General features: G+C 38.5%; 1 protein-coding gene across 3 annotated transcripts; it reads left to right on the top strand.

The window, feature by feature from the left end:
* Nucleotides 1-651: 651 nt before the first annotated feature.
* LOC147506408 (uncharacterized) lies at nt 652-27,384 on the top strand. 3 transcript variants are annotated; one of them, XM_086558563.1, is made up of 12 exons: nt 652-1,171; nt 1,273-1,520; nt 1,709-1,819; nt 1,933-1,988; nt 2,076-2,184; nt 2,466-2,491; nt 2,550-2,656; nt 24,937-24,973; nt 25,007-25,113; nt 25,191-25,238; nt 25,328-25,442; nt 26,591-26,722. In XM_086558563.1, exons 3-12 carry the CDS (start codon nt 1,786-1,788, stop codon nt 26,714-26,716), a joined length of 765 nt encoding a protein of 254 aa, XP_086414689.1. In that variant the 5' UTR covers nt 652-1,171; nt 1,273-1,520; nt 1,709-1,785; the 3' UTR covers nt 26,717-26,722. The 3 variants fall into 3 exon arrangements, with proteins under 3 accessions (XP_086414689.1, XP_086414688.1, XP_086414690.1); XM_086558562.1 differs by lacking the exon at nt 26,591-26,722 and adding an exon at nt 27,051-27,384 and having other exon boundaries at nt 653-1,171; XM_086558564.1 differs by lacking the exons at nt 25,328-25,442; nt 26,591-26,722 and adding an exon at nt 27,051-27,384 and having other exon boundaries at nt 653-1,171.
* Nucleotides 27,385-27,962: the final 578 nt, after the last annotated feature.

The raw sequence follows: 27,962 nt of genomic DNA, 5'->3' as shown, positions 1-27,962 counted from the left end.
ATAATTTCCACCCGACCCGGATGACCCGCCCCATAAGCTGACCCAACAGGCCGGGTGATAGTACTAAGACATGACACTTCAACCCGCCCCGTCGGAGACCAGTGGATTTATATCCCCTAGACCCGCCCCATCACTATTTGACCCGTGGTTAACCCGACCCGTTCCGTATACAGGAGTGTTTTTATGGGTGTGTCCAAGATTCTAGAATATTTTTGTACATATATATTAACTCGATTTTGAGTGTGTTTAGGCATCTACGCGTGAAAATGTGTGTTGATAAAATGTAAGAACAAGCTCAAAGTGCTTAGAGACATATATGTAAATGGTAATAATGAAGAAGGAAAGCATAGGAAAATAGTGACATCGCATTTAGCTGAAATTCATGTGTGATAGTGTTTAGTTTGTTTTAGAATTTGTGATTTGTTATTTGGACTGGGTTAGTTGTGAACTTAGCTCAAATTTGTTTGTACATGGGTACGTGACGTTTGGTACTGATTTCATTTGTTTGTAAATCAATCAAATCAAGGTCAACATGCTTAGAAACACGCTATCTATTTTATTATAAGCTCCGAATGACAACTCAAGAATTTGAGATCATAGGAAATAATTGGGAAAGTGTATACGTATCTACAATGGAAGTATGGAAGTTATCTGTAAAGATAATCTATTATCTATGATCATTAGTCAATCCTAATTACTTACAAGCCTAACAGGGACGTACTTATGTATATTATCACTACCAGTGTCTGACTGCCGTCCTGTACTTATCTTTCTTTTGTGTTCAATGTGCAGAGATGTCAGTTGATCTTGCATCACACTTGGTGGATATCATTTTCAAAACCTTGATAGTTTATGATGACGGTGCGTCCAGGATAGCTGTGGACAATGTGATTGTCAAAGCCTTAGATCAAATGAACCTTATGAAAAGCTTTGCTGCTACACTTGTTCAGGGCCATGGAAAAACAGCTAAAGTTCAATTCACATATCGGCTGCTTGAAACTTCTTAGATGGTCGTTTCTGCTTTTGAGTAATACTCGGTTTATCTCTGCGTCAAAAAATGCATTGGGGAGAATAATTGCTTTCCAAGCATCTCTGCTTCATATAGCCCTGCAGGGGCTCATTTCGTATTCGCAGGGATTGCAAAACAAGTTTTGTTCATCTATTTTCTCAGGTCCTCTTTTAGAAACTTTACCTTCCTTGTTTGATGGATATATAGCTTTTTGTTTTGACCTGTGCCGATTTAAGAAATTCACTTATCTGTTCATGTTTCAGTCTCCAGATCTGTACAAAGTGTATGCCGAGGACCTGAAGAATTCAAGGATCCAGTGCAAAGATGCTACTGACGCTGATAAGAAGTTAGTGGCATTGAAAGTAACATTCAAATCTTATGGTGGCTCAGGGACTGGAGGACAGCTTGGCGAACAAAGCAAAGTAGTGTGCAGTTACTTGGAGCTGTGGCTTATTGTGCTCCTCAACAATTGTCTCAGTGCCTCCCTCGCATTGTGCCTAAACTCACCGAGGTGTGTCTCTAACTTAAAATTCAATTTTATGTCCCCCGGCGCACACACACACACACTTCATCTTTCGCCCTTCTAAATCTCTGGTGTTTATATCTGATGATCAACCTCCCATGGTACAGTTATGTTGAAAACTATGAATTTCTTTTTGCTTTGTGCATGGCAGTAAGCCTTGTTTCTGCTCCTTATAGGTTGGAAGCGTGATAAAGAATCCAGAAATATCAGCGCCAGTTCCTACCCTACTGACAGCTCTTACAGATCCAAATGAATGTACAAAACATTCTCTAGATATTCTCCTTCAAGTAAGATTCGCCTCTATAAATTGCATATATAAACCACCTTTTATTTTATTGATAAGTTTGTTAGAGAATACGCTATAATTCTGTTCCAAGAGCCTACTAAGTTTTAATGCCAGTTTTAATGAACAGTCTGATTAGTTCTGTTGCCTCATCATCTCCTGAAAGGCGGCGGGTAAGCATGCTTTTATTCTATTTTGTAGCTCTGAAATGGGTACTTATTTGTGTTTTAAGAATTACTAAATTTTCAAATAATTTGTAGGTGGCTGGAAGAGCTCTAGGTGAGCTTTTAGTACTTGGAGAAAGTACTTATGTTGATTATTCCCATTTTGTCAAAAGGGCTAAAAGACACAAATACTGGAAGAAGACAAGTGAGATCTTTTATCCATGAAAGAGTATATCGTGAATGCTATTACATTGCTCTGATAATGTTGCGTAAGCATGAGTAATTTTGAATATAAGCTAATAAATGATGTAGAATGGATTAGTAGTTGCATAGATTCTGATGGCATGATGTTTTCACTTTGAAATTAGTTAGTCTTATCAAATTGGTGCTGTTTTCACTTCCTGTTTTAACTATTCCTGTTTTCATAAGCATAGATACGCTATTTTGTTCATTCAAAAAAAGAACTGCTAATGTTTTTTTTGATAGGTGAAGAACTGCTAATGTGGGTTGTGGTATCAATATATGCATAACCCCATCTATTCTCCATATTCACCAATGATCTGGTTGCAGGGTGTATGCATTGTTCTAAGTGAAGTGATGCCTAGTGCTGGAAAGAATCAGCTATTGACTTTTATAGACGAGCTGATCCCAACAATTCGGACTGCCCTTTGTGATAGGTTTGTTTTTTCCTAATATTTTGCACTAGGTTTCTGTTTCTCCTCCCCTTCACCTATTTGAATTCAATTATTCATGTCTTAATTTCTTTCTATGAAATATTATGTTCGTGATTTTTGTTTCAGCACTCCGGAAGTTCGCAAATTCAGTACACTTTACAAGGTGCCTATCTGTTTTAGTATTCTTTGGCATATAGACTGTAGCATGGCCCAATATTTCCATATCGGGTGAAATATTGGACTCCAAAAAACCAGTACATATCGATATATAAGAGATATTTATCGTTTTGGTAAATTAGTCAAAATATCATTTTATAATATATATAAAAAATATCACCGATATTTTTGGCCTTGGACTGTAGAACAAAAATGTTACTGCTACAAAAAAAAAAAAGTCTTTTTGTATTCTCTTTCTAGCTCATTCAGTTTTTGTTTTGTCTTATTTCATTTTGTTTTGTTTCAGTTTTAGTTTTGTCATGTATTGCTAGGGGTAGTATAGGCTAGAGTGGCAGTACTAAGAATAAGAAAAATTGACTTTTGGGTGGGAATAAAAAGTGCCAAACGAAATAAGCTTTTGGTCCGTTTTTATTGACAGGTGGAGGCTTTTATTGGACCGAACCAAACTAAACATAGAAAAATTATAGCAAAAATGGACTCCCCAATTATGGAATGACTATAATTCAGTTCTTTGAAATTAATTATTCTATAATTTATTTATGAGGCATTTTTATTTGATTTTCACAAAATATGCGATGCTTATTCAAAATGATTGTCTGCATCAACATTTATAAAATACGTTCGTTGAATGCCTATACATGGTGGGTAATTAAATGACCGCCTTACCCTTGGTCAGAGAAGCCATGGTGGCATCGAAATATCGGATAGTGTTCGTGACGCTTGTGATTTGATGTACCAATGCCTTGTGATTTGACTATACGTGGTGGGTAAGTAAATGGCCGCCTTACCGGAAAGTCAAGAGCCTTCGTCCAAGAGCTTCGAGTCCATGGTAGTCTACCGTTGGTCAAGAGCCTTAGACCAAGAGCTTCAGAGTCCATGGCCGTCTTAAGAGACGTAGAGCCTTGGTTAAGATCTTGGAGCCCATGGTCATCTTACCGTTGGTCAAGAGCCATCGGAAAAGAGCTTTACATCCATGACACGTGTTTTACCGTTGGTCAAGAGCCTTCGCCAAGAGCTTCACAGCCAAATGCCGCTTTTACCGTGGTCAAGAGGCCATTTTTAAAAATATGCAGAGCCCATCGCCGCCTTACCGCTGGTCAAGAGCCCGTCAAAGAGCTTCAGAGCCCATGGAATCTGTTTCAGGTCAAGAGCCTTCATTTAGCTTCAGAGCCCATGTCCGCCTTTTAAAGGAAAGGTCAAGAGCCTTTCACAAGAAAGTCAGAGCCCACAACCTACAAACATGACCTCCACCTTCAAACAAATCCCACCAAAACCCACCCTCAAACTTGTTTTTATCACTTCACTTCCTAAGAAACCTTCCAAAGATCATGTTTCCTCCTCCCATCCCCAATGCTCTAGTTGCTCCCAATGCTCACAATGCTCCAGCTTTGTCCCAATGAATTATTACCTGATGCTCCTTTGTAGCCAATGCTCCATTTTTTCCTAATCCCAATGCTCCACCTGCTCCCCAATGCTCCAGGTTGTGGTAATGTTCCAATTGCTCCCAATCCCAATTAGCTCCTGTTATTCTTACAAAATCCCAATATGTCCAAATGCTCCCAATGCTCCAAGAAGGCTCCCAATACTCCCAATGCTCCATTGCTCCCAATCCCAATACTCCGGTTGCTCCCAATGCTCCTTTTTTCCCCAATCCCAATGCTCCAGGTTGCTCCCAATCCCAATGCTCTAGTTGCTCCCAATGCTCCTAATGCTCTAATGCTCCATCTTGCTCCCAATGCTCCTAATGCTCTAATTGCTCTTAATGCTCACTAAATGTAAGAGCATATTCTACAATGCTCCCAATGCTCCGGTTGTATCCCAATCCCAATAATCCAGTTGCTCCCAATGCTCCAGCTTGGTCCAGTTGCTCACAATGCTCCAGTTGTATCCTAATGCTCCATTCATTTCCCAATGCTCCTAATGCTCTAGTTGCTCCCAATGCTCCTAATGCTCCAGGCCAGGTGAAGAATGCTCTAGTTGCTCTCAATCCACTTCTTCCTCCACTTCAGACACCAAAATTAGCATTCAAAACTCAATGGTTAGAAAAGTCCAAATCATAAAACCATTAAAGATTTGTCAAAAAAGGTTCAAAATCGATAATAATCACTTCCAACGTAAGATGTCATTATCTTTTTTTACTCTGAACTTTTTCTTGTTCTTTTGTAAACCCTTTGCATTGATAGTTTTGTCATTTATTTAAATATCTGATATGGTTCAGTCAATAACATCCATTTTCTTAAATAAATAAAGGTAAGTTATTGTATCTTTCTTACCACACTTCACTTAACAAAGAGATCGGAGGCAACAACATTATTACAGAGGATGCTTTGGATGGTTGGACTCTGTTCTTGGAGAAAAGATCTTTTGTGGGGGTCTATCAAAAGTGGTTGGCACCTCCTCATAGTGTTCATTTCATTTGTGTTTACATTTTCTTATGGGGTGATGCTCTATGCAACTCTCCTCACCAAAAACCAGGCTATTAATGTAAACTGTTTTAGTGTTTTTTGAGCTTTTAGTGGTGTTGTTAATGTTCCAGCCTTATTAGAGTTGTTTTAATGTTTTTAGAGCTTTAAGTGGTGTTGTAATGTTCTATTTTATTTAATGAAATGAAATGGCTTTCTATTTCTTTATCTTCATTTCTATTTCTTCATTTCATTTCATTTCTTTAAAAGACACAAATACTTTAGGAAGACAAGTGAGATCTTTTATCCATGAATGAGTATATCGTGAATGCTATTACATTGCTCGATAATGTTCCGTAATTATAATAAATGATGGGCATATATGGAATTTTTTCAAGTTGCATAGATTCAAATTTGATGGCATGATGTTTAACTTTGAAATTAGTTAGTCTTATCAAATTGGTGCTGTTTTCACTTCTCATTTTTAACTATTCCTGTTTTCATAATCAGATATGCAATTTTGTTCATTAAAAAAAGCTAATGTTATGTTGTGGTAAAAATCAATATATGCATAACCCCATCTATTCTCCATATTCACCAATGATCCGTTTTTGGGTGTATGCATTGTTCTAAGTGAAGTGATGCCTAGTCTTTGGAAAGAATCATATTATTGACCTTTATAGACGAAATTTTCCCAACAATTCGGACTATAGTTTGTGATAGGTTTGTTTTTTCCTAATATTTTGCAAGGCATAGTTCAATATTTCTCCTCCCTTCACCTATTTGAATTCAATTATTCATGTCTTAATTTCTTTCTATGAAATATTATGTTAACGTGATTTTGTTTTCAAAACCAAAAGTTCAATTGAATTCAAGACACTTTACAAGGTGCCTATCTGTTTTAGTATTCTTTGGCATATAGATCGTAGCATGGCCCAATATTTCCATATCGGGTGAAATATTGGACTCCAAAACCAATTACATATCGATATATAAGAGATATTTATCGTTTTGGTAAATTAGTCAAAATATCATTTTATAATATATATACAAAATGTCACCGATATTTTTAGCCTTGGACTGTAGAACAAAAATGTTATACAAAAAAAAAAAAAAGTCTTTCTATTCTCTTTCCAGCTCATTCAGTTTTTGTTTTGTCTTATTTCATTTTGTTTTGTTTCAGTTTTAGTTTTGTCATGTATTGCTAGGGGTAGTATAAGCTAGAGTGGCAGTACTAAGAATAAGAAAAATTGACTTTTGGGTGGGAATAAAAAGTGCCAAACGAAATAAGCTTTTGGTCCGTGTTTATTGACAGGTGGAGGCTTTTTATTGGACCGGAACCAAACTAAACATAGAAAAATTATAGCAAAAATGTACTCCCCAATTATGGAATGACTATAATTCAGTTCTTTGAAATTCATTATTCTATAATTTATTTATGAGGCATTTTTATTTGATTTTCACAAAATATGTGATGCTTATTCAAAATGATTGTCTGGCTCAACATTTATAAAACACGGACGTACCAATGCCTATACATGGTGGGTAAGTAAATGACCGTCTTACCCTTGGTCAAGCGCTGTTGCGGCATCAGAATATCAGATAGCACAGCCACGCTTGTGATTTGATGTACCAATGCCTTGTGATTTGACTATACGTGGTGGGTAAGTAAATGGCCGTCTTACCGTTGGTCAAAAGCCTGCGTCAAGAGCTTCAGAGTCCATGGCCGTCTTACCGTTGGTCAAGAGCCTTCGTCAAGAGCTTCAGAGTCCATGGCCGTCTTACCGTTGGCCAAGAGCCTTCGTCAAGAGCTTCAGAGCCTATGGTCGTCTTACCGTTGGTCAAGAGCCTTCGTCAAGAGCTTCAGATCCCATGGCTGTCTTACCGTTGATCAAGAGCCTTCGTCAAGAGCTTCAGAGCCCATCGCCGTTTTACCGTTGGTCAAGAGCCTTCGTCAAGAGCTTCAGAGCCCATCGCCGTCTTACCGTTGGTCAAGAGCCTTCGTCAAGAGCTTCAGAGCCCATGGCCGTCTTACCGTTGGTCAAGAGCCTTCGTCAAGAGCTTCAGAGCCCATGTCCGTCTTACCGTTGGTCAAGAGCCTTCGTCAAGAGCTTCAGAGCCCACGCCAAAACAGACCTCCACCTTCAATAAATCCAACCACCCTCACACTGTTTTATCACTTCACTTCCTAAGAAACCTTCCAAAGATCATGTTTCCTCCTCCCAATCCCAATGCTCTAGTTGCTCCCAATGCTCACAATGCTCCAGTTGCTCCCAATGCTCCCAATCCGAATGCTCCAGTTGCTCCTAATGCTCCAGTTGCTCCCAATCCCAATGCTCCAGTTGCTCCCAATGTTGCAGTTGCTCCCAATCCCAATGCTCCAGTTGCTCCCAATGCTCCCAATGCTCCCAATGCTCCAGTTGCTCCCAATACTCCCAATGCTCCAGTTGCTCCCAATCCCAATACTCCAGTTGCTCCCAATGATCCAGTTGCTCCCAATGCTCCCACAGCTGCAGTTGCTCCCAATCCCAATGCTCCAGTTGCTCCAGTTGCTCCAGTTGCTCCCAATCCCAATGCTCCAGTTGCTCCCAATGCTCCCAATGCTCCAGTTGCTCCCAATGCTCCTAATGCTCCAATTGCTTCTAATGCTCCAGGTTGCTCCTCCATGTCCCCAATGCTCCAGCTTGCTCCAAATGCTCCCTATGCTCCAGTTTATCCCAATCCCAATACTCCAGTTTTACATCAATCCCAATTGGAAATTAGAAAATTGCATTCCAAACCCCAATGCTCCCAATGCTCCAGCTTGCTCCAGTTGTTCCCAATGCTCCAGTTGCTCTAGTTGCTCCCCTAATGCTCCAAATGCTCCCAATGCTCCTAATGCTCCAATTTTGCACCCAATGCTCCAGGTTGCTCTCAATCCACTTCTTCCTCCACTTTCTCTCGACGCCAAAATTAGCATTCAAAACTCAATGGTTTAGAAATGTCCGAAATCATAAAACCATTAAAGATTTGTCAAAAAACGGTTCAAAATCAGATAATCACTTCCACCGTTTGTGGGAGTGTTATCTTTTTTTTTTTTTTCTGGAACTTTTTCTTGTTCTATTAAACCCTACGCATTGATAGTTTTGTCATTTGGAAAAATACTGTATATGGTTCAGTCGGCCAATAACATCCATTTTCTTATCGAGAAAGGTAAGTTATTGTATCTTTCTTACCACACTTCACTTAACAAAGAGATCAGAGGCAACAACATTATTACAGAGGATGCTTTGGATGGCGAGCTGTCCGTGTTGGAGAAAAGATCTTTTCGTGTTCATTTCATTTGTGTTTACATTTTCTTATGGGGTGATGCTCTATGCAACTCTCCTCACCAAAAAGAGCTTTTAGTGGTGTTGTAATGTTCGCATTAGAGTTGTTTTAATGTTTTTAGAGCTTTAAGTGGTGTTGTAATGTTCTATTTTATTTAATGAAATGAAATGGTTTTCTATTTCTTTATCTTCATTTCTATTTCTTCATTTCTTTTCATTTCTTTAAAAGACACAAATCTTTGGAGGAAGACAAGTGAGATCTTTTATCCATGAATGAGTATATCGTGAATGCTATTACATTGCTTTCGATAATGTTATGTAAGCTAATAAATGATTGTGCGGAATGGATTTGTAGTTGCATAGATTCTGATGGCATGATGTTTAACTTTGAAATTAGTTAGTCTTATCAAATTGGTGCTTAAATTTCACTTCCTGTTTTAACTATTCCTGTTTTCATAAGCAGATATGCAATTTTGTTCATTAAAAAAACTACTAATGTGGGTTGTGGGTTTGCATTCATATCAATATATGCATAACCCCATCTATTCTCCATATTCACCAATGATCTGGTTGCAGGGTGTATGCATTGTTCTAAGTGAAGTGATGCCTAGTCTTTGGAAAGAATCAGCTATTGACTTTTTATAGACGAAATGATCCCAACAATTCGGACTTACCCTTTGTGATAGGTTTGTTTTTTCCTAATATTTTGCACCCAGGTTTCTGTTTCTCCTCCCTTCACCTATTTGAATTCAATTATTCATGTCTTAATTTCTTTCTATGAAATATTATGTTAAGTGATTTTTGTTTCAAAGACTCCAGTTCAAGGAATTGAGATACACTTTACAAGGTGCCTATCTGTTTTAGTATTCTTTGGCATATAGATCAAAAGCGGCATGGCCCAATATTTCCATATCGGGTGAAATATTGGACTCCAAAAAACCAGTACATATTGATATATAAGAGATATTTATCGTTTTGGTAAATTAGTCAAAATATCATTTTATAATATATATAAAAAATATCATCGATATTTTTGGCCTTGGATTGTAGAACAAAAATGTCATACAAAAAAAAAAAAAGTCTTTCTATTCTCTTTCCAGCTCATTCAGTTTTTGTTTTGTCTTATTTCATTTTGTTTTGTTTCAGTTTTAGTTTTGTCATGTATTGCTAGGGGTAGTATAGGCTAGAGTGGCAGTACTAAGAATAAGAAAAATTGACTTTTGGGTGGGAATAAAAAGTGCCAAACGAAATAAGCTGTTGGTCCGTTTTATTGACAGGTGGAGGTTTTTTATTGGGTGAACCAAACTAAACATAGAAAAAATTTATAGCAAAATGGACTCCCCAATTATGGAATGACTATAATTCAGTTCTTTGAAATTCATTATTCTATAATTTATTTATGAGGCATTTTTATTTGATTTTCACAAAATATGCGATGCTTATTCAAAATGATTGTCTGGCTCAACATTTATAAAACACGGACGTACAAATGCCTATACATGGTGGGTAAGTAAATGACCGTCTTACCCTTGGTCAAGCGCTGTTGCGGCATCAGAATATCAGATAGTACAGCCACGCTTGTGATTTGATGTACCAATGCCTTATGATTTGACTATACGTGGTGGGTAAGTAAACGGCCATCTTACCGTTGGTCAAGAGCTTTCGTCAAGAGCTTCAGAGTCCATGGCCGTCTTACCGTTGGTCAAGAGCCTTCGTCAAGAGCTTCAGAGTCCATGGCCGTCTTACCGTTGGCCAAGAGCCTTCGTCAAGAGCTTCAGAGCCCATGGTCGTCTTACCGTTGGTCAAGAGCCTTCGTCAAGAGCTTCAGATCCCATGGCTTTCTTACCGTTGGTCAAGAGCCTTCGTCAAGAGCTTCAGAGCCCATCGCCGTTTTACCGTTGGTCAAGAGCCTTCGTCAAGAGCTTCAGAGCCCATCGCCGTCTTACCGTTGGTCAAGAGCCTTCGTCAAGAGCTTCAGAGCCCATGTCCGTCTTACCGTTGGTCAAGAGCCTTCGTCAAGAGCTTCAGAGCCCACGCCAAAACAGACCTCCACCTTCAATAAATCCCACCACCCTCACACTGTTTTATCACTTCACTTCCTAAGAAACCTTCCAAAGATCATGTTTCCTCCTCCCAATCCCAATGCTCTAGTTGCTCCCAATGCTCACAATGCTCCAGTTGCTCCCAATCCGAATGCTCCAGTTGCTCCTAATGCTCCAGTTGCTCCCAATCCCAATGCTCCAGTTGCTCCCAATCCCAATACTCCAGTTGCTCCCAATGCTCCAGTTGCTCCCAATCCCAATGCTCCAGTTGCTCCCAATGTTCTAGTTGCTCCCAATCCCAATGCTCCAGTTGCTCCCAATGCTCCCAATGCTCCAGTTGCTCCCAATACTCCCAATGCTCCAGTTGCTCCAAATCCCAATACTCCAGTTGCTCCCAATGCTCCAGTTGCTCCCAATGCTCCCAATGCTCCAGTTGCTCCCAATCCCAATGCTCCAGTTGCTCCCAATGCTCCTAATGCTCCAATTGCTCTAATGCTCCAGTTGCTCCCAATGTTCCCAATGCTCCAGTTGTTCCCAATGCTCCCAATGCTCCAGTTGCTCCCAATCCCAATACTCCAGTTGCTCCCAATCCCAATACTCCAGTTGCTCCCAATGCTCCAGTTGCTCCCAATGCTCCTAATGCTCCAGTTGCTCCAGTTGCTCCCAATGCTCCAGTTGCTCCCAATGCTCCAGTTGCTCCAGTTGCTCCCAATGCTCCAATTGCTCCAGTTGCTCCTAATGCTCCAGTTGCTCCCAATGCTCCTAATGCTCCAGTTGCTCCCAATGCTCCAGTTGCTCTCAATCCACTTCTTCCTCCACTTTCTGGACGCCAAAATTAGCATTCAAAACTCAATGGTTAGAAAAGTCTGAAATCATAAAAACCATTAAAGATTTGTCAAAAACGGTTCAAAATCAGATAATCACTTCCACCGCAACGGTGGGAGTGTTATCTTTTTTTTTTTTTTCTCTGGAACTTTTTCTTGTTCTATTAAACCCTACGCATTGATAGTTTTGTCATTTGGAAAAATACTTTATATGGTTCAGTCGGCCAATAACATCCATTTTCTTATCGAGAAAGGTAAGTTATTGTATCTTTCTTACCACACTTCACTTAACAAAGAGATCAGAGGCAACAACATTATTACAGAGGATGCTTTGGATGGCGAGCTGTCCGTGTTGGAGAAAAGATCTTTTCGTGGGGGTCTAAAAAAAAGTGGTTGGCACCTCCTCATAGTGTTCATTTCATTTGTGTTTACATTTTCTTATGGGGTGATGCTCTATGCAACTCTCCCCACCAAAAAGTGCGAGCATTAGGTTGTTTTAGTGTTTTTAGAGCTTTTAGTGGTGTTGTAATGTTCGCATTAGAGTTGTTTTAATGTTTTTAGAGCTTTAAGTGGTGTTGTAATGTTCTATTTTATTTAATGAAATGAAATGGTTTTCTATTTCTTTATCTTCATTTCTATTTCTTCATTTCATTTCATTTCTTTAAAAGACACAAATACTGGAGGAAGACAAGTGAGATCTTTTATCCATGAATGAGTATATCGTGAATGCTATTACATTGCTCTGATAATGTTCCGTAAGCTAATAAATGATGCAGAATGGATTTATAGTTGCATAGATTCTGATGGCATGATGTTTAACTTTGAAATTAGTTAGTCTTATCAAATTGGTGCTGTTTTCACTTCCTGTTTTAACTAGTCCTGTTTTCATAAGCAGAGATATGCAATTTTGTTCATTCAAAAAAAAACTGCTAATGTTTTTTGATAGGTGAATGTGGGTTGTAATGTGATCAATATATGCATAACCCCATCTATTCTCCATATTCACCAATGATCTGGTTGCAGGGTGTATGCATTGTTCTAAGTGAAGTGATGCCTAGTGCTTGGAAAGAATCAGCTATTGACTTTTATAGACGAAATGATCCCAACAATTCGGACTGCCCTTTTGTGATAGGTTTGTTTTTTCCTAATATGTTGCACGAGGTTTTTGTTTCTCCTCCCCTTCACCTATTTAATTCAATTATTCATGTCTTAATTTCTTTCTATGAAATATTATGTTCGTGATTTTGTTTCAAAGACTCGAAGTTCAAGGAATTCAAAGACACTTTACAAGGTGCCTATCTGTTTTAGTATTCTTTGGCATATAGACTGTAGCATGGCCCAATATTTCCATATCGGGTGAAATATTGGAATCCAAAAAACCAGTACATATCGATATATAAGAGATATTTATCGTTTTGGTAAATTAGTCAAAATATCATTTTATAATATATATAAAAAATATCACCGATATTTTTGGCCTTGGAGTGTAGAACAAAAATGTTATACAAAAAAAAAAAAAGGTCTTTCTATTCTCTTTCCAGCTCATTCAGTTTTTGTTTTGTCTTATTTCATTTTGTTTTGTTTCAGTTTTAGTTTTGTCATGTATTGCTAGGGGTAGTATAGGCTAGAGTGGCAGTACTAAGAATAAGAAAAATTGACTTTTGGGTGGGAATAAAAAGTGCCAAACGAAATAAGCTTTTGGTCCGTTTTTATTGACAGGTGGAGGCTTTTTATTGGACCGGAACCAAACTAAACATAGAAAAATTATAGCAAAAATGGACTCCCCAATTATGGAATGACTATAATTCAGTTCTTTGAAATTCATTATTCTATAATTTATTTACGAGGCATTTTTATTTGATTTTCACAAAATATGCGATGCTTATTCAAAATGATTGTCTGGCTCAACATTTATAAAACACGGACGTACCAATGCCTATACATGGTGGGTAAGTAAATGACCGTCTTACCCTTGGTCAAAAGTCACCGCCAAGGCATCGTAATATCGATAGTACAGCCACGCTTGTGATTTGATGTACCAATGCCTTGTGATTTGACTATACGTGGTGGGTAAGTAAATGGCCGTCTTACCGTTGGTCAAGAGCCTTCGTCAAGAGCTTCAGAGTCCATGGCTGTCTTACCGTTGGTCAAGAGCCTTCGTCAAGAGCTTCAGAGTCCATGGCCGCCTTACCGTTGGCCAAGAGCCTTCGGCCAAGAGCTTCAGAGCCCATGGTCGCCTTTTACCGTTGGTCAAGAGCCTTCATTAAGAGCTTCTCGATCCCATGGCTGTCTTACCGTTGGTCAAGAGCCTTCGTCAAGAGCTTCTCAGAGCGATCGCCATTTTACCGTTGGTCAAGAGCCTTCGTCAAAGAGCTTCAGAGCCCATCGCCGTCTTACCGTTGGTCAAGAGCCTTCGTCAAGAGCTTCAGAGCCCATGGTCGCCTTTACTCATCATTGTCAAGAGCCTTCGCCAAGAGCTTCAGAGCCCATGTCCGTTTTACCGTTGGTCAAGAGCCTTCGTCAAGAGCTTCAGAGCCCACGCCAAAACAGACCTCCACCTTCAATAAATCCCACCACCCTCACACTGTTTTATCACTTCACTTCCTATGAAACCTTCCAAAGATCATGTTTCCTCCTCCCAATCCCAATGCTCTAGTTGCTCCCAATGCTCACAATACTCCAGTTGCTCCCAATGCTCCCAATCCGAATGCTCTAGTTGCTCCTAATGCTCCAGTTGCTCCCAATCCCAATGCTCCAGTTGCTCCCAATCCCAATACTTCAGTTGCTCCCAATGCTCCCAATGCTCTAGTTGCTCCCAATGCTCCAGTTGCTGCCAATCCCAATGCTCCAGTTGCTCCCAATGTTCCAGTTGCTCCCAATCCCAATGCTCCAGTTGCTCCCAATGCTCCCAATGCTCCCAATGCTCCAGTTGCTCCCAATACTCCCAATGCTCCAGTTGCTCCCAATCCCAATACTCCAGTTGCTCCCAATGATCTTGTTGCTCCCAATGCTCCCAATGCTCCAGTTGCTCCCAATCCCAATGCTCCAGTTGCTCCCAATGCTCCTAATGCTCCGGTTGCTCCCAATGCTCCTAATGCTCCAATTGATCTAATGCTCCAGTTGCTCCCAATGCTCCCAATGCTCCAGTTGCTCCCAATGCTCCCAATGCTCCAGTAGCTCCCAATCCCAATACTCCAGTTGCTCCCAATCCCAATACTCCAGTTGCTCCCAATGCTCCAGTTGCTCCCAATGCTCCCAATGCTCCAGTTGCTCCAGTTGCTCCCAATGCTCCAGTTGCTCCTAATGCTCCAGTTGCTCCCAATGCTCCTAATGCTCCAGTTGCTCCCAATGCTCTAGTTGCTCTCAATCCACTTCTTCCTCCACTTTCTCGACGCCAAAAATTAGCATTCAAAACGCAATGGTTAGAAAAGTCTGAAATCATAAAAACCATTAAAGATTTGTCAAAAACGGTTCAAAATCAGATAATCACTTCCACCGCAACGGTGGGAGTGCTATCTTTTTTTTTCTCTGGAACTTTTTCTTGTTCTATTAAACCCTACGCATTGATAGTTTTGTCATTTGGAAAAATACTGTATATGGTTCAGTCGGCCAATAACATCCATTTTCTTATCGAGAAAGGTAAGTTATTGTATCTTTCTTACCACACTTCACTTAACAAAGAGATCAGAGGCAACAACATTATTACAGAGGATGCTTTGGATGGTGAGCTGTCCGTGTTGGAGAAAAGATCTTTTCGTGGGGGTCTAAAAAAAAGTGGTTGGCACCTCCTCATAGTGTTCATTTCATTTGTGTTTACATTTTCTTATGGGGTGATGCTCTATGCAACTCTCCTCACCAAAAAAAAAAGCATTAGGTTGTTTTAGTGTTTTAGAGCTTTTAGTGGTGTTGTAATGTTCGTGATTAGAGTTGTTTTAATGTTTTTAGAGCTTTAAGTGGTGTTGTAATGTTCTATTTTATTTAATGAAATGAAATGGTTTTCTATTTCTTTATCTTCATTTCTATTTCTTCATTTCATTTCATTTCTTTAAAAGACACAAATCTTGGAGGAAGACAAGTGAGATCTTTTATCCATGAATGAGTATATCGCGTGAATGCTATTACATTGCTCGATAATGTTACAGTATGCTAATAAATGATGCAGAATGGATTTGTAGTTGCATAGATTCTGATGGAATGATGTTTAACTTTGAAATTAGTTAGTCTTATCAAATTGGTGCTGTTTTCACTTCCTGTTTTAACTAGTCCTGTTTTCATAAGCAAAGATATGCAATTTTGTTCATTAAAAAAAAAAACTGCTAATGTGGGTTGTGGTACGTATCAATATATGCATAACCCCATCTATTCTCCATATTCACCAATGATCTGATTGCAGGGTGTATGCATTATTCTAAGTGAAGTGATGCCTAGTGCTGGAAAGAATTAGCTATTGACTTTTATAGAGGAGCTGATCCCAACAATTCGGACTGCCCTTTGTGATAGGTTTGTTTTTTTCCTAATATTTTGCACGAGGTTTCTGTTTCTCCTCCCCTTCACCTATTTGAATTCAATTATTCATGTCTTAATTTCTTTCTATGAAATATTATGTTCGTGATTTTTGTTTCAAAGATCTCGAAAGTTCGCGAATTCAAGATTACACTTTTACAAAATTTGCCTATCTGTTTTAGTATTCTTTGGCATATAGATCGAGGCATGGCCCAATATTTCCATATCGGGTGAAATATTGGACTCCAAAAAACCAGTACATATCGATATATAAGAGATATTTATCGTTTTGGTAAATTAGTCAAAATATCATTTTATAATATATATAAAAAATATCACCGATATTTTTGGCCTTGGACTGTAGAACAAAAATGTTATACAAAAAAAAAAAAAAGTCTTTCTATTCTCTTTCTAGCTCATTCAGTTTTTGTTTTGTCTTCTTTCATTTTGTTTTGTTTCAGTTTTAGTTTTGTCATGTATTGCTAGGGGTAGTATAGGCTAGAGTGGCAGTACTAAGAATAAGAAAAATTGACTTTTGGGTGGGAATAAAAAGTGCGAAACGAAATAAGCTTTTGGTCCGTTTTTATTGACAGGTGGAGGCTTTTTATTGGCCCAGAACCAAACTAAACATAGAAAAATTATAGCAAAAATGGACTCCCCAATTATGGAATGACTATAATTCAGTTCTTTGAAATTCATTATTCTATAATTTATTTATGAGGCATTTTTATTTGATTTTCACAAAATATGCGATGCTTATTCAAAATGATTGTCTGGCTCAACATTTATAAAACACGGACGTACCAATGCCTATATATGGTGGGTAAGTAAATGACCGTCTTACCCTTGGTCAAGCGCTGTTGCGGCATCAGAATATCAGATAGTACAACCACGCTTGTGATTTGATGTACCAATGCCTTGTGATTTGACTATACGTGGTGGGTAAGTAAATGGCCGTCTTACCGTTGGTCAAGAGCCTTCGTCAAGAGCTTCAGAGTCCATGGCCGTCTTACCGTTGGTCAAGAGCCTTCGTCAAGAGCTTCAGAGTCCATGGCCATCTTACCGTTGGCCAAGAGCCTTCGTCAAGAGCTTCAGAGCCCATGGTCGTCTTATCGTTGGTCAAGAGCCTTCGTCAAGAGCTTAAGATCCCATGGCTGTCTTACCATTGGTCAAGAGCCTTCGTCAAGAGCTTCAGAGCCCATCGCCATTTTACCGTTGGTCAAGAGCCTTCGTCAAGAGCTTCAGAGCCCATCGCCGTCTTACCGTTGGTCAAGAGCCTTCGTCAAGAGCTTCAGAGCCCATGGCCGTCTTACTGTTGGTCAAGAGCCTTCGTCAAGAGCTTCAGAGCCCATGGCCGTCTTACCGTTGGTCAAGAGCCTTCGTCAAGAGCTTCAGATCCCACGCCAAAACAGACCTCCACCTTCAATAAATCCCACCACCCTCACACTGTTTTATCACTTCACTTCCTAAGAAACCTTCCAAAGATCATGTTTCCTCCTCCCAATCCCAATGCTCACAATGCTCCAGTTGCTCCCAATGCTCCCAATCCCAATGCTCTAGTTGCTCCTAATGCTCCAGTTGCTCCCAATGTTGCAGTTGCTCCCAATCCCAATGCTCCAGTTGCTCCCAATGCTCCCAATGCTCCCAATGCTCCAGTTGCTCCCAATACTCCCAATGCTCCAGTTGCTCCCAATCCTCCAGTTGCTCCCAATGCTCCCAATGCTCCAGTTGCTCCCAATGCTCCAGTTGCTCCCAATCCCAATGCTCCAGTTGCTCTAGTTGCTCCCAATCCCAATGCTCCAGTTGCTCCCAATGCTCCTAATGCTCCAGTTGCTCCCAACGCTCCTAATGCTCCAATTGCTCTAATGCTCCAGTTGCTCCCAATGCTCCAGTTGCTCCCAATCCCAATACTCCAGTTGCTCCCAATGCTCCAGTTGCTCCCAATGCTCCAGTTACTCCAGTTGCTCATAATGCTCCAGTTGCTCCCAATGCTCCAGTTGCTCTCAATCCACTTCTTCCTCCACTTTCTGGACGCCAAAAATTAGCATTCAAAACTCAATGGTTAGAAAAGTCTGAAATCATAAAAACCATTAAAGATTTGTCAAAAACGGTTCAAAATCAGATAATCACTTCCACCGCAACGGTGGTAGTGTTATCTTTTTTTTTTTCTCTGAACTTTTTCTTGTTCTATTAAACCCTACGATTGATAGTTTTGTCATTTGGAAAAATATCAGATATGGTTCAGTCGGCCAATAACATCCATTTTCTTATCGAGAAAGGTAAGTTATTGTATCTTTCTTACCACACTTCACTTAACAAAGAGATCAGAGGCAACAACATTATTACAGAGGATGCTTTGGATGGCGAGCTGTCCGTGTTGGAGAAAAGATCTTTTCGTGGGGGTCTAAAAAAAAGTGGTTGGCACCTCCTCATAGTGTTCATTTCATTTGTGTTTACATTTTCTTATGGGGTGATGCTCTATGTAACTCTCCTCACCAAAAAGTGCGAGCATTAGGTTGTTTTAGTGTTTTTAGAGCTTTTAGTGGTGTTGTAATGTTCGCATTAGAGTTGTTTTATTGTTTTTAGAGCTTTAAGTGGTGTTGTAATGTTCTATTTTATTTAATGAAATGAAATGGTTTTCTATTTCTTTATCTTCATTTCATTTCATTTCTTTAAAAGACACAAATACTGGAGGAAGACAAGTGAGATCTTTTATCCATGAATGAGTATATTGTGAATGCTATTACATTGCTCTGATAATGTTGTGTAAGCTAATAAATGATGCAGAATGGATTTGTAGTTGCATAGATTCTGATGGCATGATGCTTAACTTTGAAATTAGTTTGTCTTATCAAATTGGTGCTGTTTTCACTTCCTGTTTTAACTATTCCTGTTTTCATAAGCAGAGATACGCAATTTTGTTCATTCAAAAAAAAACTGCTAATGTGGTTTGTGGTACGTATCAATATATGCATAACCCCATCTATTATCCATATTCACCAATGATCTGGTTGCAGGGTGTATGCATTGTTCTAAGTGAAGTGATGGCTAGTGTTGGAAAGAATCAGCTATTGACTTTTAGTGCGTTTGTTCTGAAGGAAAGACTATGGAAAGGAAAGGAAAATAGGTGTGGTCCACCTTTTCCATAGTTTTTTGGCTGTTTGTTTGTCCCATGGAAATGAATAGGTCATTCCGTATGGAAACAAAACTAGGAAAACGGAAATGGTTTTGTGTCCGTGCCCTACCCCTAAAAAAATCGCGGAAAAAAAAAAAAAAAAAAAAAAAAAAAGGGTGAACCACTTCCAAAAAAAAAAGGCTTATACTCAAGCCACCACACCCTTCTTCTTCTCTTCTCATCTTACACCACTCAAACTTCATACTCTATCTCAGGTACTTTCTTTCTCTCTTGTCTTTCTCTTTGTGGGATAAACATATTTTTTAAATATACAATTTTTTTTTTCTTATTATTAAGTTTTGGAAATGTGAGCACTTCTCATTTTTATGGACACAATTTTTCATTCAACTTAATCATGCTTAAAACAGCCTTTACTTATCCAATATTTAAGATAATCTTCATGCTGGGAAGGATGTGTACCAGTGTCTACTATTAGAACCCCAATTAATTAACCTTTTAGTATCTCAAAACACGACTGCTCCTAACTGAGTTGGTCAAATTGCACTACACTTTCAAAGAGGTCTCAAGTTCTAGTCTCCTTGGATATTGGAATGCTGGCTTAGCGAGAATGGTGTGGGTGCCTTGTGTCCGTCTGGAGTGTTGTTTTAATGAATAAAAGGATTTGTCCTAAATTATGTTTGCTTTTGATTCTTCAGATATAAAATTTGTCTTCTACGGCTTCCTGGGTGCTATTCTATATATTTTTGTGCCTTTTGGCACTTCCCCTATTTGTTTAACTACTAAAACTAGAAATGTCCTTATTGTTATACCTGGACAGAAAACGCCATTCCTATTCAGGCTTTGCATTTTCTATTGTTAGACTTGTGGAAACTGTGTGGTCTCCTCAAGCAATTCATTAACTTGGGACTGTGGTGGTCTCCTCTTCTTGGAGTAAGGTCCATTTTATCTGCTGATTTGATAGTGAACCCGTAGAGGTTGATTTACGATTAATATAGATTTACTCTAAACATACAAGATCGGATATCGCAGACATTTTCATGTTAGTTAATATTATATATGTTGTTCTTAATATTTATCTGTTAATTAATTGTATTAATATTAACTCCTTGATAATATTATATGTTTATCTGTTAATTAATTGTAACTCTGTTGATCAATAATGACTGCCTTAGGAATATGGATGACTACTCTGAAAATAGTTGCGATCTTTTGTGTAATTGCTACATATTTTGTAATGTCAATGTATGCTTGAGAACATGCCTATTGAGAGGGTGCCACGTAGAAATCGGGACTACGAGACATCTAGCTCTAGAGAGGTCATTTCAAAGATGATAATAATTGTCATAAAATGCTCCGGTTGAATAGAGTATGTTTTAATACCTTATGTGAACGACTTCAAGAAAGAGGTTTAACTGCTAGTAGGTGGGTTTCTGTGAAAGAACAAGTGGCAATGTTTCTTTACATTTTAGGCCACGATACACGCATATGGGGCCTACTTGCTTGACTATGATAAGGTCACAAGAAACTATCCACCGACATTTTCATAGAGTTTTGCAATCTGTATTGAGGCTTGGTAGGGAATACATAAGACAGGCATGTCAAACGAACTCCCCAGCAACAGGAAGTAATATGAAGCCTTGGGCCATGAGATATTTTAAGGTAAACCGAGTAAAATACTTACTCTTAAACCTAGCTAGCATTTGCCTTAAAGGTACAAAGTTAGTCGTAATTATATATTTTTTTATTTCCTCGTTTTATAGGATTGTGTTGGTGCAATTGATGGTACTTTCATACCGGCAATGGTACCTATAGTAGACCAACCACGGTATTGCAACCGGAAGGGGAATTTAGCACATAACGTTCTAATGGCTTGTACATTTGATATGAAAATATCATATGTATTGGCCGGATGGGAGGGTTCTGCTCATGATAGTCGGATATTGAGAGCTGCTCTAAACCATCCAAGGGAGAGCTTGTTTGTTCCACCTGGTAAATATTACTTAGCTGATGCCGGTTACCCACTTGCCCCAGGCTTCTTAGTTCCGTACCGGGCAACAAGGTATCATTTATCTGAAATTGGAGAAATGGCAGCACGGAATGAGAAAGAGTTATTTAACTTTAGACATTCTTCACTACGTAATGTAGTCGAGCGTACTTTTGGACTTCTGAAAAAACGGTTCGCTTATTTGAGGACAACTCCTTTTTACAATGTGGATATACAAGTTGATTTAATCATAGCTTGTTGTATACTACATAATTTCATACGAGAGGTTGATCCTGTCGATGTTGGTGGATGGCCGGATGAACTGGATGTGGAGGAACATAGAGATATGGGTAGCCAAGCTCAGGATTATAGTGCACTGAGGCCAACTAATGAGTGGAAGTTATTCAGGACCAACCTAACTGAGAGCATGTGGAATGAGCGTCATATGTTTCAAACACAAAGAGAGTGATCGACTACTTTTATGTTTTTTAGTTATTTATATGTTGTATTTGTTTTTGGGTGGTAAGAATATGTACTTGCATCTGACATTTATGCAAAGTGTGAATTGCAAATGCTATGATTTGATTATATGTTGTTGATTAAAACGATGAAATCTAAATTTTATGGATCTTTTCAATTCCTATGTACTATATTTTTTAATAATTTATATTGTGGAAATAGATGTGTTATGATCATATAATAATTTTAATAGGGATGACAACACAAGAAACACCTCAAACACCACAAGCACCAAAGATGCATCGAGAAAGGGAGACTAGTTTGGACTCAATCTATGGATGATGTCATGTTAGAAGTTTTCTTAGAACATCTTGCGGGGTTTAAGGGGAACCGTGGATGGAAGAAAGAAATCACATTCTTCACTTGTCACTAAGGCAATGATAGATCGGTTGGGTTTTGCTATCGATATTGAACACGCTTGAAAACCTAATCAAGACAAAAGAGGGTTATGGTTAAATCATTCAAAGATTTGAGATCTTTTTCTCATAGTGGTTTTGGTTGGAATCTGGATACAATGATGATAGAAAGTAATGCTTCAATGAAGATGGGCATGATGCAATTAAGGTAAGAATGTTTATGCGAACAAGTTTTGTTAGTTATTGTAGTATAGTGAGTACTTTAATTATTTGATTCTTTGATAACATAGTTATTAGTGCCCAAGCTAAGATTTTATGTTCCTTTAATTTTGTGACAAATAATATATTTGTGTAAGCAGTTTTGTTGGTTTAATTTTTTGGTGTTGGTTAAGAAGATTCTTGAAAAATTGTGCTTGAGAATTTGGTCTCGGGGCTTGAATAAGATTTTTAGATCTGTGAGTCTGCTTTCCAATACAATTGGATTCATCTTGTTTTGATATTTGCACAGTAAGTTACGACTGTTTTAGTATATAATGGTCAGCCTAGATTTTTCTGACGAAGTTCTGTGTTTGGTGGTGTTCTGTGCATTTTCTGTTGGGAACCTTGTTGGAATCTCTTGTGTATTTCTAAATACTAGTGTGTGTGTGCAAAGTGGAGGAGATGAACAAATGGTGTTCTCTCCACTTTAGTGCATAGTAGATAGTCCCACATTGGTTATCCACCACATCGGGTAGGGTTCGGGCCTGAGCTTGGGCTTACTGTTGTGGGTAGTGGTTTGACCAATAGCCTAAATTTGTTTTGCCTTTTCTTGAGCAAAAAAGTTTTAGTGTTCTATTAGGAGTTGGTCTCTCTTCCTCCTAACCTCTATAAATAGGACTGTGAGTCCATAGAGAGAGAAGACTTTATCAGAAACTCAACTCAGAGAAACAGAAACTCAAACCAGTTCTTTTCTTCTTCTCTTCTTACTGTCAGCCGCCAGAGAGAGTTATATTGTTGTTCTAGAGGGTAGTCTGTTCTAGTGCAAAGTTAGGCTACTGTTAACCATTGAATCCTATGAGGAAGACGCCACAGTTGTCTTTCTGCACCATTGGAAAGGGCGAAATCTTTCCTTAAGGACAGCCTAATCCGCGCCTTGGTTATTCCCAGTTATTATTGTCTTTGTCTCTTCATTACTACTACTGTCTACTGTTCCTTCTGTTCTACTTTAGTTGTTGTGTTCATACAACTATTCTAACAAACCTCATTTCATGGCCTGAAAGTTAGCTGTAGACAATCTAGTGTAGTTTCATACCCAATTTACCTTGTACTAATCCGAGTTATACAAATAAAGTTATGATAGTTTTAGTGCGATAGGTTAACCGTGATTTTTTGACGAAGTTACGTGTTTGGTGGCGTTCGTGCATTTTCTGTTGGGAACCTCCTTTCATGGCCTGAAAGTTAGTTGTAGACAATTTAGTATAGTTTCATACCCAATTTACCTTGTACTAATTCGAAGTTATACAAATAAAATTATGACAGTTTTAGTGCGACCGGTTCAATTTTTTTTCTTGAAATCCAACAAATATTTTTTTCGCAGTAAACCCGAAAATGAAGACCTATAAAGGTAAGCAAATACCTAGGTTGTTGGAGTGGGTTGAAGTGCTTGGAGACAATATTGCTTGTGGTAACATACAAAAACCGGGTCTTCACGGTGGATGAGGACGCTTACAGCTGGCAAGTGAGATGGACATGTCATCACAGTTCAAGATAAGATACTTTGTTTAGGGGAAGACATGCGTATCCATGTGGATAACTTCCCACCAACTAATAACGAGGGTGGAGGCTCCCCCTTTGCTACTTTCCAACCATCAAGTCGGTCCGCCCGTCCAAACAAATTGCCTCGTAAGAAGCGCAAAGAGCATGGAAGGTGAAGGAAATGATGTTATAGAAGGCATGAGGCTTGTTATGCGAGAATGTGGCGATTCTTTTGCGTGTGAGGAGGAAATTGAGCGTAAGAGGATTGCAGTTGAGGCTAGTAAGAACAATGCTCTAGTCCTCACTTGGGACCAAATTTGTTTAGCCATTGATGAAATTGATGTGTTGGATGAGAAACAAAAGATTGCAGCTATGGAGTTGTTTTCACAAGATGGTGCTGAAAACCTAAAAATGTTTTTTCTCAAGATGAATACCAACAAGCGTGCTAGTTGGTTATTGAAGAAGCTTGGTGATAATTGAGTGGATGGGTTCTCAAGTCTTTTGTGGTTGTTTTAGATACACTTTGGATATGCTTTCATGTGTTCTTTTTCTTTTTATGATGGAGTGTTAAAGTCTTTTGTAGTATTTCAGATCCATTAAGTATTTTGGATGTTTTCAAGATTATTGTAGTATTTTATTATTGTTTTAGTGAATGCAACAATAGTTTATGTGTTTGAGGGAGTTCTCTATTATTATTGTTAGACAATATTATATATGAGTTTGCAGGTGTCATACAAGTGTTCATACTCCTAAAACAGGGTAGTTTTTGTCTTTTTTTTTTGGTTCTATATGCTAAATTCATTTTAATTAACAAGTTTCATGTATATATCTGCAAAATGAAAAAGGTCATGCCATTTGTTTTTTATTTTATTTTTCCGAGAGCAATGAGTTTTGGAGAAAAATGATAAGTAGTTTGGAGAAAAATGATAAGTAATATTGATGAAGTATTCATGTTTCCACCTTTCTTTTCCTTTCCACAGTTTTTGCATAACAAACATGATTATTCCTTTCCTCAGTTTTACTTTCCTTTCCACAGTTTACCAAACAGACACATATTTAAAACTTTTTCCATTCTATTCCTTTACACAGTGGACCACTTTCTTTATTTCTTTTCCTAACAAACACATATTTATAGACGAGCTGATCCAAACAATTCGGACTGCCCTTTGTGATAGGTTTGTTTTTTCCTAATATTTTGCACGAGGTTTCTGTTTCTCCTCCCCTTCACCTATTTGAATTCAATTATTCATGTCTTAATTTCTTTCTATGAAATATTATGTTCGTGATTTTTGTTTCAGCACGCCGGAAGTTCGCGAATTCAGTACACTTTACAAGGTGCCTATCTGTTTTAGTATTCTTTGAAGGTGGAGTGCAGGGATGCAAGCTATTGATGAAATTGTTCCAGCACTTCTTCATGCTCTGGAAGACAATGAAACCTCTGATACAGCGCTTGACGGACTCAAGCAAATATTAAGGTATGTCACATGTGCCATCATATACAAACATATTGGTTTACTTGTTGTGGCTAAAGTTCTTCCATTATCAACACTAGTGTCAGGACTGCTGCTATCCTGCCCAAATTGGTCCAGCCTCCTCTTTTGTAAGTTCTTTCTACTTCATTTTGGTTGCTTAATGATTTTAGAACTTTATTCTTTTTCACCTTTCTTATAGCTTTTTATCAATTTTCAGCGCCTTTAATTTACATGTTCTCGGGGCCTTAGCAGAGATTGCCGGACCTGACCTTAATTTCCACCTTGGAACCATTCTTCCAGCATTATTGTCAGCTATGGGCGATAGCGACATGGTACGTAACTATTACGTATTTCTGATTTGTCCTCCGACAAGTTTTAATAACGTTTGAATTCACATGTCCACTGGGCGTAAGCGATTGAAAGGAAATTCTAGTCTCGAAATGGGTTTTTCTTGTACTGCTAGTTTAGAGTTGCATACTGTATAGTGTATACCAAGCTTTTTCTCTGAATTCTGCATTATGTTCTTAGTATATAGTTCGTTGACTGCATTCTATGTTGTTATCATATTCAGTCTATTTATTAAGGGAGATTCTGAGAAGTAGTGGCAACTTTTTCACACAAACTCGTGTTCGTGAGTCGTGACACAGCAAGAAATTTTGGATTTGGCTGATTTTTTCATAACAATATGAGTATCTCCACAAAAGGGAAGCCACATCGGAGTTTTGTGCACCCATCAAAAGTAGTCTACAAAGTGAAGAATTGTAGACCATTCATCTTCACCGGAAAATTGGAAATTGAAGGAGACATATAGTTTGGTTATACATCTTGGAATAATCTGATTATCTGTGTGGTGAGGAGATCCATAGGAAACATGTGTGTCCTACATTGACAGGGACATGTGTGTCCTTATGCGACAAGGTATATCACATACAAAATGTGTCCTATATGTGTGTCCGACGCGGGCCATTTTTAAAATGTGACGTGTCCATATAACATACATAAAAACTAGCTAATTTTAAAAGTTCCTAGTGTGTCAACTAAATGGAATCTGTTTCAGTCAAATTTTTATTTAGCTACATCGTGTCCTTTCTTACTCATTAAAGGAAAGTATTCATTAGACCAGAAGGAAAGTAGGTTGACACAACCTACAGGAACATGAGAAAGGAGAAAACAAACAGAAAAATACAGCCAAAAACCTGAACTCCTTGTACACTCCTAGCAAGAATTCTATACATAACATCCTCTAGCCACAACATATTCTTGTAGCTTTTGGGAGGTGGCACATAGGACTAGGGACTACTGGAGCTTTGTATATTTGAATTATTACCTGTGTAGACTTCTTTGTAGCCAATAGGCATTTTTTTCACTGGAAACAATTCCACCTGCTACATATATACGCGCACAAGTGTGGTACGTGTGATTTATTTCCAAATCTTCGGATTAGAGTCTGATTATACTTACAAAATATTAATATGTCCAGGATGTTCAACAATTAGCAAAGAAGGCTGCAGAAATTGTTGTCTTGGTCATTGATGAAGAAGGCATCGAGTCCTTAACTAGTATTACCCCCCTACTAGATGTGTCAATTAGGATTTCTCCTAACTAGATGGGGAAATTAGGGTCTCCCCCTTGAGTACACACAAAAAAAAAGTCAATTTGGGTTGACTATGTTTTTTTGTGTCTACTCAGAAGAGAGACCCTAATTTCCCCATCTAGTTGGAAGAGACCCTAATTGGCTCATCTAGTAAGGGGGTAATACTAAAAAATCCTTCACTAAATGTAAGAGCATATTCTACCTTTCTAGACAGTGGTCAAGTAATTGTATCTCACTTATGATGAATCACAGTTTAATTAGCATTTTGGAATGGTTTGTGCATCATCTTAAGATCAGATTAAAGGTATATTAGATAGGTATATTCATTTCGTGATTTCTATTACAGGCCTCTCATTCGGGTCATAGGGGATCGATTCCCTTGGCGGGCCAGGTGAAAGAGTGCCATTCTCTCAACTTTACGCATCATAATTGCATAAAGTGTTCAGACAACATTCATCAAGTGCCTGCAGGATAATGCAAGGTGGGTTTACAAGTTAATCATTGTATTTTTATTTATTTAAAAAAAAAAGTGTTCGTAGTATTAATACTTTTGGAACGTAAGATGTCATCACATTGGCTGAGTACGTACTGTAACCCTTTACATTATACTAGTCATGTGCACGTGCTTCGCACGTATTAACAATATGCCAGATTTGAATGGAGCATGAATTGGAGTGTTAGTGTTTTTTTCATTACGGCAAAGACTAACTCCTAAGGAGCTGTTGAGAATCCTTAGTGAGCCACCAATGTTCTGACCATTAAGTCTATTTGTTTCCGAGTTCAAATGTTGTTCCATAACTTGGAGAAAATGGTCATTTTCTGAATCACCATTAATAAGTGTTGCAGGCCCAGATGTAGAAGTAGCACTTTTAATTGTCGAAGTTCCGTGAACTATTTTTAAGTAATATCAGTCATATAAGAATAAGTTAGTAATATTAGCAAAAAAAAAAATAAAGTAGCTGCAATAATAAGAATAAGTAATAGTATTGATAACTAATACAAATAGGAATGTACCTAATGGCATCACATTCAATGCAGGGGGACGTGATTTTTTCGATGATGTAATGATATTAGATGAGTTTACAGGAAGTAATTGTTGCTCTACTGAATGCTGAGGGTTCTGCTTATGCAATTGCATAGCAGATCTGCGGCTACATTCACTAATTCGTTTGCGTTCTCTTAGCAAAGACCTCTGTTCATCAGATAGGTTTTCCAAATGTTTCCTGTAGTTAGCACGACGACGTTCCAATTGCATTGA

The sequence above is a fragment of the Coptis chinensis genome, chromosome 4 (assembly GCF_015680905.1).
Source record: "Coptis chinensis isolate HL-2020 chromosome 4, ASM1568090v1, whole genome shotgun sequence".
Classification (NCBI taxonomy): domain Eukaryota; kingdom Viridiplantae; phylum Streptophyta; class Magnoliopsida; order Ranunculales; family Ranunculaceae; genus Coptis; species Coptis chinensis.
This window is presented reverse-complemented; position numbering and strand designations above follow the sequence as displayed.

Coding starts and splice junctions, on each gene's coding strand:
- LOC147506408 (XM_086558562.1), top strand. CDS start 1,786: ATGTACAAAACATTCTCTAGATATTCTCCTTCAA. Junction 2,185..2,465: donor CAAATACTGGAAGAAGACAA/GTGAGATCTTTT, acceptor TTTTTTTGATAG/GTGAAGAACTGCTAATGTGG. Junction 2,657..24,936: donor CGGACTGCCCTTTGTGATAG/GTTTGTTTTTTC, acceptor TTTTTGTTTCAG/CACGCCGGAAGTTCGCGAAT.